The following is a 12,515-nucleotide window of genomic DNA, read 5'->3' as shown; positions in this document are numbered from 1 at the left end:
GATCCGATTTTACCAAAGGAGGAACGAAGGTCAGAAGCGGCTAGGCAGCCCGCTCCGTGTCACCCGGGGGTGAATGGTGGGTCAGGCTCGGAGCCCAAGTCTCTGACACCGGTGCCTGCGCTGTCAAACCGCTAGGGTGAGTGTGTCTGGTTCTGGGATGTTCCTGGGCTATTCGGCTGTTTCAGCTTTAACAAGTGTGCTCTGCTGCCTCCCCTCTCTTCACGGTAACCTTTTAAACATGCCTGTTATGTTCCGGGCCCCAGTCTTTACATTTCCTAAGCTGATCAATGCTTTCCTTAGTCTTAAGATCAGGTGGGTAGCTTTCCCGAGGTCGTGTTCGGTTGTTTGGAGGGTCAGGGTTCAAACTCAGGTGGTCTGGTGCCAGTGTGCCCCCGGTTAACCAGAAGGCTGACTGCCTCGCTGTGCGGCCTGCTTTGGGAGAGGGTGGGAGGGTTCCTGCTTCCACCTGCCAAATGATTGCTCCTTGGTATCAATTTTCATGCTTATGGCAAAGTTCTTATCTCATTTATCTGAGTTACTGAAGCTGTTCAGCGCTCTGTGGTCTCCCCAAGGCTCCTGGAACCTTCTGTGTGGTGATGGTGAGGCCTATTTGCATGGGGCCACTGCTCATTTCCATATCCAATAGAGAACTTCCTCGTTTTATTTTTCCTTGAATTCATAAGTTTTCAAGGTGGACTCCTTAGTCAAATACCATAAAATTACTCTATCTTACAAATAGTAATACAAAATATTGGAGAACAGGAGAAACGGGAAGTTCCTATTTCCCAAGCCAGGTCATCACCCAGTTGGAGTTGGACAAAATAATTAAATGTGTTAAGGGTCATGAGTATGGTGCCTCTGGGGTCCAGGCACTTTTCTCTGTTTCGTGGCCATTTCCATCTAGTTCTGGCAGTTTACAGGTGGGTGCCCCTGGGAAAGAGTGAGTATGGATGCTTAGTGCAAAGTGATCATTCCTAGAAGGAGCTGAAAATGGGACCTGTTTGGGCCAGGCTAACTGTGTCATTCAAGAGAATGAAGGATGGAATGCTAAATTCATTCATTTTAGCCTTATCTTCACGCAATATGCATTGAGGTCTCCAACTGTACAGCACCTCTTCTGTTTGAGTTAGACGTGCCCAGGCAATGAGGCTTTTATGACTCCCTTTGAAGAAACTGAGTGAATGGTATTGTCAGGGTTTCCTAAATAGCTTTACTGAGATATAATTTACATAGTCTAAAATTCAACTATTTTGTCTCATCAGATTTTGCAGCATTTATCCTCTTAAGCTCTTCTTTTTTTCTTTTCTCTTTTCAGGTCTGTTATAATTGATTTGTGAATTTATGGGGCTATGTTTGACTTAATCTCCAGTAGAGAAATAAGTCACTGCCTGTGTATTATTTTTGGCCGGCACAAGCTAATTCTGCTTGGTTTCAGAGGAACAGGACGGGATTTTATTGGTCTATGAAAGCTAACATACTACACCTGAATGAGGGGTATAACTGTAGGAGTTAATTGAATTTGGCCTTGCAAACTTAGATATGGGGGATTTTTCAAGTTAGAACTTTGTGTCTGAGATCAAGTGATGTTGAGGAATTTGACTTTAGAATTTTCTTTCTTTTGCAGGGTGTGAGGAGTGTAATAATGCACATTCTTCAGTGTGCCCAAAGCATGGCCCTTTGCATCCCATTCCTAACCGGCCTGTGCTCACTAGAGCGAGAGCAAGCCTCCCCCTGGTCCTCTACATCGATAGGTTCCTTGGAGGGGTGTTCTCCAAAAGGCGCATTCCCAAGCGCACCCAGTTTGGCCCTGTGGAGGGACCCCTCGTCAGGGAGTCTGAGCTGAAAGACTGTTATATTCATCTGAAGGTAATTTATGCTTTATCATATTTCACTCTTGCTCTTGATAACTTTTAAAGGCGCATGTGTTTTCTTACTGGTTCTCTTAATTCAATTCTATAACAGTTGTTTGCTAGTATTTTCCTTTCTCTGCTGAATTTGTTTTATTTTTATTTATTTATTTTTTCCTGCTTAATATGTTTTGAATGGAAACATTTTCCCTCTCACCACTAAATTGGAGATTGCAATCTCAGTCTCCTAAAGCATTATATGAATAATTTTGAGAGGTGTAGCTCTTAGGGGCCAGATTAGTTTGTTGGAGTTGCTGTAACAAATACCACAGACCGGAGGTACCTAAAGAATGGAAATTTACTTTCTTACAGCGCTAGAGGCTGGAAGGCCAACAGCCAGGTGCCGGCAGGGTGGGGTTCCTCTAAGGCCTCTGTTCTCTCCTTGCAAACATCTCTTCTCTGTGTCCACGTGCCTTTAACCTGTGTGTGCACACATCCTTGGTGTCTCTCCATGTGTCCCTATCTCCTTTTCTTGTAAGGACCCCAACTGGATTGGATTAGGACCCACTCTGATGCCTTAATCACCTCTTTTAACTTAGTTACCTCTTGAAAAGCCGTATCTCCAAATATAGTCACATACTGAGGGGTAAAGACTTTAACATGTGAATTTGGTGGGGGCACAATACAGTCCATAATAGGGGTTTTGACCACTTTTTCTTTTATTCTTTAAATTAATTTGATGTAGACTTGTGTAATCTGCTAAGTACCAATAATTTTCAGGAAAACCCCTGTCAGTTTTTGAAACAGGTCTGTCCTATTGAATCTTTCGTTAAAGAATAGTTCACTGTATGTTAAAGTATATTTATATTGATCTCTCTTCTTTACATTTGATGCTCTTGCTTCTGTCCAACACCTGTGTTGTCTGCTTCTTGGAGAGCTACTCTGGAGAACCAAGAAAGGGCAGCAGGAAGGGAGAGTTTTTGGGGTTTGATTTTTTTTTTTTTTTTTTTTGAGCAGTCATTTTGCTGTCATGGGGAAGTTTTCTTCAGTAAATGCTCAAGACCTTCAAGAAAGAATATCATTTTTTAAAGAGAAATACATATCACTAGGGTACTCATCATAAATAAAGGCAGTTGAATCCCTGAAGGAAGGATCAGGATATGTGGTTAATTTAAGGAGTGGTATTTTGTATATTATTACATTAATGTATATCATATTAAAAGTTTTGTTTTTATTTTGTTTTGTTTTGTTTTTTGGTATGGCTTTTTGTTTTCTCATTGGTTACAGGTTTCTCTTGACAAAGGGGACAGAAAAGACAGGGATTTGCATGAAGACCTGTGGTTTGAATTGTCTGATGAGACCCTTTGTAACTGGATGATGTTTGTACGTCCAGCCCAGAACCACCTGGAGCAGAACCTGGTGGCTTACCAGTATGGCCACCATGTGTATTACACAACAATAAAGAACGTAGAACCCAAACAAGAACTGAAGGTACAGTGCTGGGTCAGGGGTACCTTTGTTAGGAATAGTGACCGTTTAATGCTTTTCTTATTTTTTTTTTTTTCTCTGAAGGGGGACTCTTACAAAAATGGTCCTTTCCTTATAATTCACTTATGTGTTGAGTACCTGCTGTGTACAGTACACTTATAACAATCCTATGGATAAAACAGAATGAAAAGTACATGACTTTTGGGTCTGTCAAAGGCCTCCACGAAGGCATTAGGCCCTAGCGTAAAGAAGTAGTCGTGTTTGGGGAGCAGACTGGTTTTTTTGAAGTGATTAAAGTTGGGGTCACTTAACATTATTTACACACTGAAGAATTAGCTGGAAACAGGGGATCTCAAAAAAAAAAAATGGAATTTAGGTGTACCGGCTAGATTTCTTTGCTTCAATACTTCATTTTACCCAAAGAATTCTAGGCACTGACTTCTGATTTCAGGAATATATTTTTTGGGGGGATAACTCTGTAGGAATTTGTCTAAATATAAACTTTTGATGACATAATGAAAATTCTGTTGTGATTCTAAGGGAACATTCCAGATATAGATGAAAAAGAGATGAGAAATGATTTTATCAGTACATGAACTTTGAATTACACAGGGCTTCGGTGTGGTAAAAGAGAGAAATAGGTACGTCTTTAGGGGGAAAACAAAGACCTAGACTTTGTTCAAAAGCTGTACAAGACCTGTGTCTTTGTAAAAGGGGATTCATATCTCACATCATCTATCCCAATACATTCTTTTTTTTTTTTTTAAGATTTTATTTATTTATTCATGAGAGACACACAGAGAGAGGCAGAGACACAGGCAGAGGGAGAAGCAGGCTCCATGCAGGGAGCCCGATGTGGGACTCGATCTCAGGACCCTGGGATTACGACCTGAGCCGAAGGCAGACGCTCGACCCCTGAGCCACCCAGGTGCCCGCCAATAAATTCTTGATACTGAAGTGAATACTTCTTGCCTGTGGAGGGGAGATTATTCTCTCTCTCAAAGCAGTAGATAGAATTGTAGAGGTAAAGACAGGCAGAAACCATTAAATAAGAATATAATAGTTCAGCATAATGAACAACCAAAACAATAGAATGAAAAGGAAGCAACAGAATGGGAGAAGTATTTGTAATACAAGTTAAAAGGTTAAAAATAAAAACTGAGGGGCACCTGAGTGGCTCATTTAGTTGAGCATCAGACTCTTGATTTCATCTGGGGTCATGATTTTTTTTTTTAAAGATTTTATTTATTTATTCATGAGAGACACAGAGACAGAGATGCAGAGACACAGGCAGAGGGAGAAGCAGGCTCCATGCAGGGAGCCTGATGTGGGACTCGATCCCGGGTCTCCAGGATCATGCCCCGGGCCGAAGGTGGTGCCAAACCGCTGAGCCACCTGGGCTGCCCTGGGGTCATGATACTGGAGTCCTGAGATCGAGCCCTGGATCCGGCTCCGCGTGGGCTCTGAGCTAAGTGCGGAATCTGCTTATCTCTCTCCCTCTGCTGTTCCCCTTGCTTGCTCTCTTTTTCTGTCTCTTTCTCAGATAAATAAATAAATAAAACCTTAAAAAAAAGGATAAAAACTGAGATGGTTGAGCTGGGTCTTTGACTTTGGCTCATGTCATGGTCTTGGGTCATGGGATTGAGCCTCCTGTCTGGCTCTGTGCTCTGTGGGAGTCTGCTGGAGATTCTCTCTCTCTCTCCCTCTGCCCTTATCCCCCTCAAATAAATAAATAAATCTTACAAAAAGAAAATGAAAACTAAGAGAAAATACCTCTAACCTCTCTGGTATCCACATGGACACATGAATGCTGGGAATTGACTTTATTTGGAAGAGAAACACTTTTAGTAAAGAAATGTTAAGTACTTTTTTCAATGTTAATAATTTTAAACCCTTAAAACAACTATGAGTTACTATTTTTGTTAAATTAGCAAAAATAAATGGATACAGTACAGGGAATGTGAAGGTTTAAAAAATAGAGACATTTGTCACAGAATTGCAATATTTTAAAAAATATTTCTGGCAGTGTATAGTAAAAATGTTCTTGGCTGAATAAACCTAATCCTTGAAAATTAGTCTGAGGAAATAATTATAAACAAAGATAGAGCCAGATACATTCTAATTTTATAATGCTGTGTTTCACTGATTCAAACACCCATGACTTTAAGATGAACCATTATTTTATACGCCATTAATAAAAATGCTGCTATCTAAGCTAGGTTATAGTGCTTATTTTTATCACCAAAAAGTAATTTTCTACTTACTGCAGGAGCTGTATTAGACTTATTTAGAGATAATTTTGAAATCCTGTTATATTTCTGCATACTTAAAAAGGCACATATATGCAAAATAAATTCGTTACTGTATAAACTGCCTGTGTTCAGTCTAACTTTTTTTTTAAACTGAATCACTATTTTACTTTGTCATGGACGTTTGTGTTTTGTATATATGTCATCTTTGCCATCAAGTTGATGATGCTGTATTATTTTTTAAAATAAGTGATCTGCTATCACCTCTGGGGTATTTTCCCAAATGATTGATGGCATTTCTGTACAAGTTTCAACCCTGTGCTTTCCCACTGACTGGACCCATTTGTGTCTTTTTCCTCAATTAAAATACCTACCTTTGGAAGTTAAGTGGCTTTTGATGAAGTCAGTGGGAAGTTTCAGACAATTTGATGTTTGATGTATTAACAGGGGTCCTGCAAGGTGATGACACCAGCCTTGCATTGCTTTGACATTTCTTTTATTCATCCTCAGGCAGATGGCAAATATATATATTTATTTTTTTGCCTTCTTTCACATTGCAGGTCAAGTGTTAAGTCATGGTGTGCCAGAGGGGCACATAACTCAATGAGGTGAGAACAACGTAAAGAGCTTGGCCAGGTTTGTGCAGGAGCAATGAGCAGTTAGTAAAAGAAACTACATCCCAGCAGTGATTGCAAAATGCCATGGACCATGAGATGGTTTTTGAGATGTTAAAATATGAAAAATATACATCTTGGAATTGCTGGACTAGGGTAGAATTTATACCAGCAAAAGGATAAACTATCTCAAAATCCAACTACACGTCATGGTCAAGTAAATTATAGAACACAGACTCTGTAGAATATTACTCCATATTTAAAAATAGTCTTGATATAAATGTTTCCATATAGTTAAAATAGTATTTCATAATAATTATACATGTTAATTCATTTAGTAATTAATATATTGAACTCCTATTGTGTTTTAGACACTAGGAAAAGATAGACTGGTACCTGTGTTGAGAGAGCTTGTATTCCAGAGGGAAAGTGGGCAGAAGGATGTAAGTAAGCAAATACAGTTGACCCAGGCATGTCTGGGTGGCTCAGTGGTTGAGTGTCTGCCTTCAGCTCAGGCTGTGACCCCGGGGTCCTGGGATTGAGTCCCACATCGGGCTCCCCATGGGGAGCCTGCTTCTCCCTCTGCCTTTGTCTCTGCCTCTTTCTGTGTGTCTCTCATGAATAAATATGTAAAATCTTTAAAAAAAATACAGTTGACTCTTGAACAAAATGGGATTAGGGGCGCTGCCCCCTCAAGCAGTTGAAAAATCAATCTACATGTAACTTTTGACTCTTCAAAAACTTAACTGTTAATAGCCTACCGTTAATTAGAAGCCTTACCAATAACATAAACAGTTGGCCAACACATACTTCATATGTGGTATGTATTATCCTTACGGTAAAGTAAACCAGAGTAAAGAAATGTTATTAAGACAATCATAAGGAAGAGGATGTGCATTTATGGTACTGTACTATAAAAAATCTGCATGTAAGTGGACCCAGGGAGTTCAACCCCTGTTATTTGAGGGTCAGCTGTAATAACACAGAATGGTTAAGTGCTATGAAGGAAACAAATGGTCCAAAAAGAGCAGGTATCAGGAAAGGGACCAATTTATAAATGCTGGAGAGGGAAGGCCTTGCTGAGGAGAGGATAATTAGGCTGAGGGCTGAGGATCGGGAAGGGAGGGGCCATTGGTATAGAAGGGGCAGGGGAGGCCACGGGGAAGAACCCAACACTCCTGATGGTAGAAGAGCAGGGATGAAGGTTGGGGTGGGACAGACCTTGGCCTGTGTGAGGAACTACAGGCAGGGAGACAGCGAGAGGGATAGGAGCTGGAATAGGTCATGGAGCCCTTTTGAGCCCTTCATTGAGCATTGCAGGTTTTTTATGAGCAAGAAACTGCTTAGGCATGCGAGAGATGAAATCCGATTGTGTTTTAAGAAGCCTTCTCTGCTCTTGTGGGAAGAGTGGATCGGAAGGAGCAGAATTGGAAAAGGAGACACCCGTTAGAAGACCAGGCAAGAGCTCATCTTGGCATGGATCATGGTGGGAGAAGACTGGATGGAGAGCATCTGAGGAGTTCACACCTTTCTTCCCAAAAGAATGACAGAAGAACACAGAGAAATCCAAGATACCTTTTAGGTTTCCAGTCTGAACCGCTGCGTGAAAGGCAGGGTGTTTATTGAGATGGAGAAGATGGGTAGGGGTGGGGGGTGCGATAGAGAAGCATCTAGAATTCAATTCTAGATATATCAAGTTTGAACCATCTGTGAAGCAGTTCAGTGCAAAATACTAGGCAGGGAGTAGGATGTACACAGAGGGAACAGAGAGGGAGAGTCTGGGTGGAGATACTAATTTAGAGTTGGTTGGAAATGGATGTGACCATTTTAGGGAAAAATAAGAAGGCTCTGGATTTGATGAAGCTCTGAGGCAGCGTAGAGAGGAAGGAGAGGAAGAAGAGCCAGACAAGGAGACTGAGCAGAGGCAGCCACTGGGGGAGGGAGGGAAGAAGAGACTCAGGATGGTGTGGTAGTGTTGGGAATCATCATCTGTGATCCCAGCAAGAGCTGTTTGGTGACATGTTGTGGTGGATGTCACTCTGACTCCAGCTGTGTAAAAACCCATGTTTACATGCAGATAAAACAACCAGAAGAGGCTGTGTTTTATTTTGATGAAGAGACTATTACTATTATCTCTTGTAAAGTTGTTCTAATAACAAAAACAATTTTTTTAAAAAGGAAAAAGAAAACGCACAGTGTGTCCTTGCAAATGGACTTCCTGACTGACCATCTGGTGTTAAAGAGATCGGCTCACAGTGTGGATTTTTGTTGTTGTTGTTTGTTTTTCGTGGGTTGTGGGAAAGCCAGACTTGTTTGGTGTAAGCAGCAGAAAGAATTTAAGCATGCAAAGTACATCTGGTGATGTCCTTTAGTTCTTGATGATGTGCTTGGTTCCTGCAGGTGTGGTATGCTGCATCCTATGCTGAGTTTGTGAACCAGAAAATTCATGACATTTCTGAGGAAGAAAGGAAAGGTGGTTGGACTTTTTTCTCTTTTCTCTTTTCCATATGAATTCTAAATTGCATATATTACATCATTATGCAACATCCAATTTTCCAATCTCAATATATTAAGGTATTGCAATAGGTTTTTTTTTTTTTTTCAGCTACACATCCTTGTCTTATTCTAGGATCAAATCGACAGTGACATATTTACATTTCTTTCATGAGTGGCTGGAAAATAGTATTTAATATAATGAAAACTTCCAGATACTCAATTAGAACCTAGACCTGAGGACAATCTCTATCTAGATTTAGTCATCTCTGAGAACATTAGCAAGGCAAGCATTGACTTTGTTTTTAATGTAAATGTTACTGAAGTATAATTTACATGCAGAAAAGTGCACAAATCGTAAGGATACAGCCCAAAGATTTTCACAAAGTGAAAAACACACCTGTGTAACCTGCACCCAGATCAAGAAACCGAACGAACGTGCCCAGTAGTTGGGTGTCCCTTGTGCCTTTTTCACTCTCAAGTATAACTAATATCCTGACTTCTAATACCATGGATACTCATTACCAAACTTCATATAACTAGAATTATATATGTTCTGAGGATCTTTTGCCCGACATGTTTTGAGATTTATCCATATTATTGCATACTTTTGTAATGTGTTCATCTGCATTGCTATTTGGTAGTCTAGTGTGTGAATATGCCGTAATTCATCCATATATTTCACTGTAGTTGAAAATCTGGGTTGTGCAGGGCAGTTCTGACACTTACCTGGGTTAGGTCACATTTTGCAGGTTAAGCGCAAGTCTTAAGTCTTTCACAAGACTGTCTTCACTTCAGCTACCAGCTGCAAGCTCTGGGGTCCCCATGCCATCTGCACTGCTGACCAACTAACTACAGTTTAGGGAGCTAGAGCCTCCCTAGGTGTGATCATTTACTAGAATGACTCACAGAACTCAGAAAAGTGCTCTACCTAAGATTACAGTTTTACTATAAAGGATACACCTCAGGACCAGCCCCACGAAGAGGTACTCAGGGCAAGGTTTGTGTGGGTTCCAAATATGAAGCTTCCATGTCCCTAGGCCATGTCACCTCTGTGGCACGTTGATGTATGATTACCAACCTGGGAAGCTCACCTGAGCTTCGGTGTCCAGAGCTTTTATCGAGGCATCATGACATAGGCATGGTTGATAGAATCATTGGCTGCATGATCGGATTCACTCTCCAGCTCTTGCTCCCTGGCCGATATCACCCAGCTCAGAGCTCCAGCCCTGCAATCAGATGGTTACAGACACAGGGACCCCTGTCCTGGGTTGTATTAGCAGAGACTCAGGTGGGGTCAAAGACTACCACGATGACACTACTCTTATGTGGGATGTTCCAAAGACTTAGAGGTTGTTTGCCAGGAACGAGGGGCAAAAACCAGCCTAATTCTTTATTATACAAACAGGGTTGCTTCCAGTTGCTATTTTGAAGAATGCTACTGTGAACATTCTTACACATGTCTTTTAGTGAACATGTGTGCCTATTTTTGTTGGTGCGCATTCAGGAGTGGAAATGTTGGGATTGGGCGTGCCAATCATCAACATTAGTAGATACTTTAACATTTTGTTAAAGTAATTATACTGGGCATTGACTTTTAAGTTTTTTTTGTGATACAATGGGTCCTCGGCTTACGAACCCTGGATCTGGATCACTAAGTTATCTGAATACAGATTTCCATTGTAGCACTTTCCGTCTTTCCAGTGTGGTGAGGTTCTGTGTGAGTGTCTGTTGGGGAGATGGGAAAGGGTAGCATGACTGAGTTTGTTCCTTGGGTGTCTTACATGAATACAGCCAAAAATAAGATCCTAGAAAATGCTCTTTGTCCACCTGTAGCCTTTGATTTTATAGCAAAGTGGTAAGACAAAGAGCAGACGCTATGTTTATGAGCCCCGGGCTGCATGAGATGAGAATGGTGGGGTTACTGGGCATTTGAGTTTTATTGCTGTCTATTGATCATCGCCATTATGATTTCTCTCCTGTGACTGTAGTTCTTCGTGAGCAAGAGAAGAATTGGCCCTGCTATGAATGTAATCGCCGATTTATAAGCTCGGAGCAGTTGCAACAGCATCTCAATTCCCATGATGAAAAACTGGATGTGTTTAGCAGGTATCATAAGGGAGAAGGTTTTACAAACTTAGTTGTTAAAGGTCCAGATTCATTTCCATATTGTCAGTAAACTAACTGATGTTTCTGTGTGTAGACAGGTTATCAGGTGGGCTGCAGAGGGAAATTTCTTATCTGTCATTTCCCTTTCCCTGCCCCCATCCTCATCTACTGCTGAGTTCTTTTCCAGCACAACCAGAGTGCACAGCAATAGGAAATCCTTCCCCCTTAGTTAAACTTATCCCCTTAAATTCCTTCTAGGGTAGGAATTCTTGAGATAGCACACATTCTGCATCTCTGATTTGCAAGCTTTTTTCAGAAGTAGAATTCCTTCATCAAACTAAATCATAAGTTTCATTCTACCATACAAAAAAAGATGAGAGAGAATCATATAGGTTGGGAGTAGGCAGGGGCCAGATCTGGTAGGCCTTGTGAGTAATGGTAAGAAATTTGGATTTTATTCTAAGCATGATAAGAAATCTTCAAAGGGTTCTGTGACGTATATGTTGAAATGTCATGCTGGATGAAAATTAAAATGTCACTTTCACTTTCATTGGAGCAAGAGGGAAGTCAGGGGACCAGTTGGAAGCTATTTGAACAGTACAAGTGAAGAATGAGAGTGCTTTGGAATAGGCGGTACCAATGGGACAGGTGTAGGGTTGCCATCTTTTACAGGATTTGGAAACAGAGGAGAGAGTGTGACGTGGCATTTAGGAAAGAGGGAAAGCCTCTGTTCTAGGGAAGTGCAGTCACTGCCTGTGATGTTAAGAGCTCACTGGAGGTTCATGGTCCTGTTGTTAAAGTGAGACCACTGGCATGGCCATCTGTCACCGTCCAGCTTCATTTGCTGTAATAATGCCAGTGCAGAGTGGCCAGGGAAGGGGACTGTGCAGTGTGGTGGTTTCTCCAACACAGCAAGAGTGATGGAACAGCAGTAGGGGTGGCGATCAGGAGCGTATACACAAGGGAGTGGTTACAGCAAATGACTTTGGAGTTTATGTGTGGAAGAAGGGAGAGAAAAGAGCAAGGGGATGTAGGACTGCAAATAGGCGACCGAAGGACTAGATTGAGGTGGTAATGAGATGGAAGGATTGTTGAGTCCAGGCACTTGAGGGCGTGAGCTAGAAGCTAGAGATAGCATTGGAGTGGACAGTGCATGGAAGTGGGGTAAGGGAGGCTCTGCACTTATCGAGGATGACAAGGTCTAGGTTATGACCATGGGAGTAAATGTCTGAGGTGGGCAGAGGGCATTAAATCACTCCCTGGCAGGTGTCTGTGGAACTCCGTTCATGGCTCTATTATAGCACTTTTAAATTGTATTGTGATTTTTTTGGTTTTGCTGCTCTGCTGCCCTCTACTAGACTTCTGAGGGTAAAAATTGTCACATAGAGCTTGTCTTTATTGCCTAGCCCAGGGCGTGACGTGGCATATAGAAAGATTTATTGGCTGGGTGTTAAAAAGAAATTTGAGACAATTAGGAAAATTCGAATTTTTTGAATAGATTTAATAACACTGAGCAGCTATAATATTTTTTTAAGATATGGTAATGATATTATGATATATATATGTGTATATGTATATATATGGTGTATCATTATACATATAAAAGAGTCCTTACATTGTAGAGACATACTTGTGGAAATATTTGATGATGAAATGATGTCTGGGACTTACCTCAAAATAATCTAACGGGTGTGTGTCTGTGTGGGAAATACTGG

General features: G+C 41.1%; 1 protein-coding gene across 4 annotated transcripts in view; it reads left to right on the top strand.

The window, feature by feature from the left end:
- The window catches only part of PRDM10 (PR/SET domain 10), a 95,142-nt gene that overhangs the window by 50,302 nt on the left and 32,325 nt on the right, over positions 1 to 12,515 (top strand). For all 4 annotated transcript variants that reach the window (XM_055306523.1, XM_055306522.1, XM_055306521.1 and 1 more), the window contains 4 exons: positions 1,625 to 1,866; positions 3,135 to 3,338; positions 8,599 to 8,671; positions 10,683 to 10,800. In XM_055306523.1, coding sequence (XP_055162498.1) covers positions 1,625 to 1,866; positions 3,135 to 3,338; positions 8,599 to 8,671; positions 10,683 to 10,800 — 637 coding nt within the window. The remainder of the gene's footprint in view (positions 1 to 1,624; positions 1,867 to 3,134; positions 3,339 to 8,598; positions 8,672 to 10,682; positions 10,801 to 12,515) is intronic.

The sequence above is a fragment of the Nyctereutes procyonoides genome, unplaced genomic scaffold, assembly GCF_905146905.1.
Source record: "Nyctereutes procyonoides isolate TBG_1078 unplaced genomic scaffold, NYPRO_anot_genome, whole genome shotgun sequence".
Taxonomy (NCBI): Eukaryota; Metazoa; Chordata; class Mammalia; order Carnivora; family Canidae; genus Nyctereutes; species Nyctereutes procyonoides.
The sequence above is the reverse complement of the archived record's forward strand: the minus strand, read 5'-3'. Positions and strand labels throughout refer to the sequence as shown.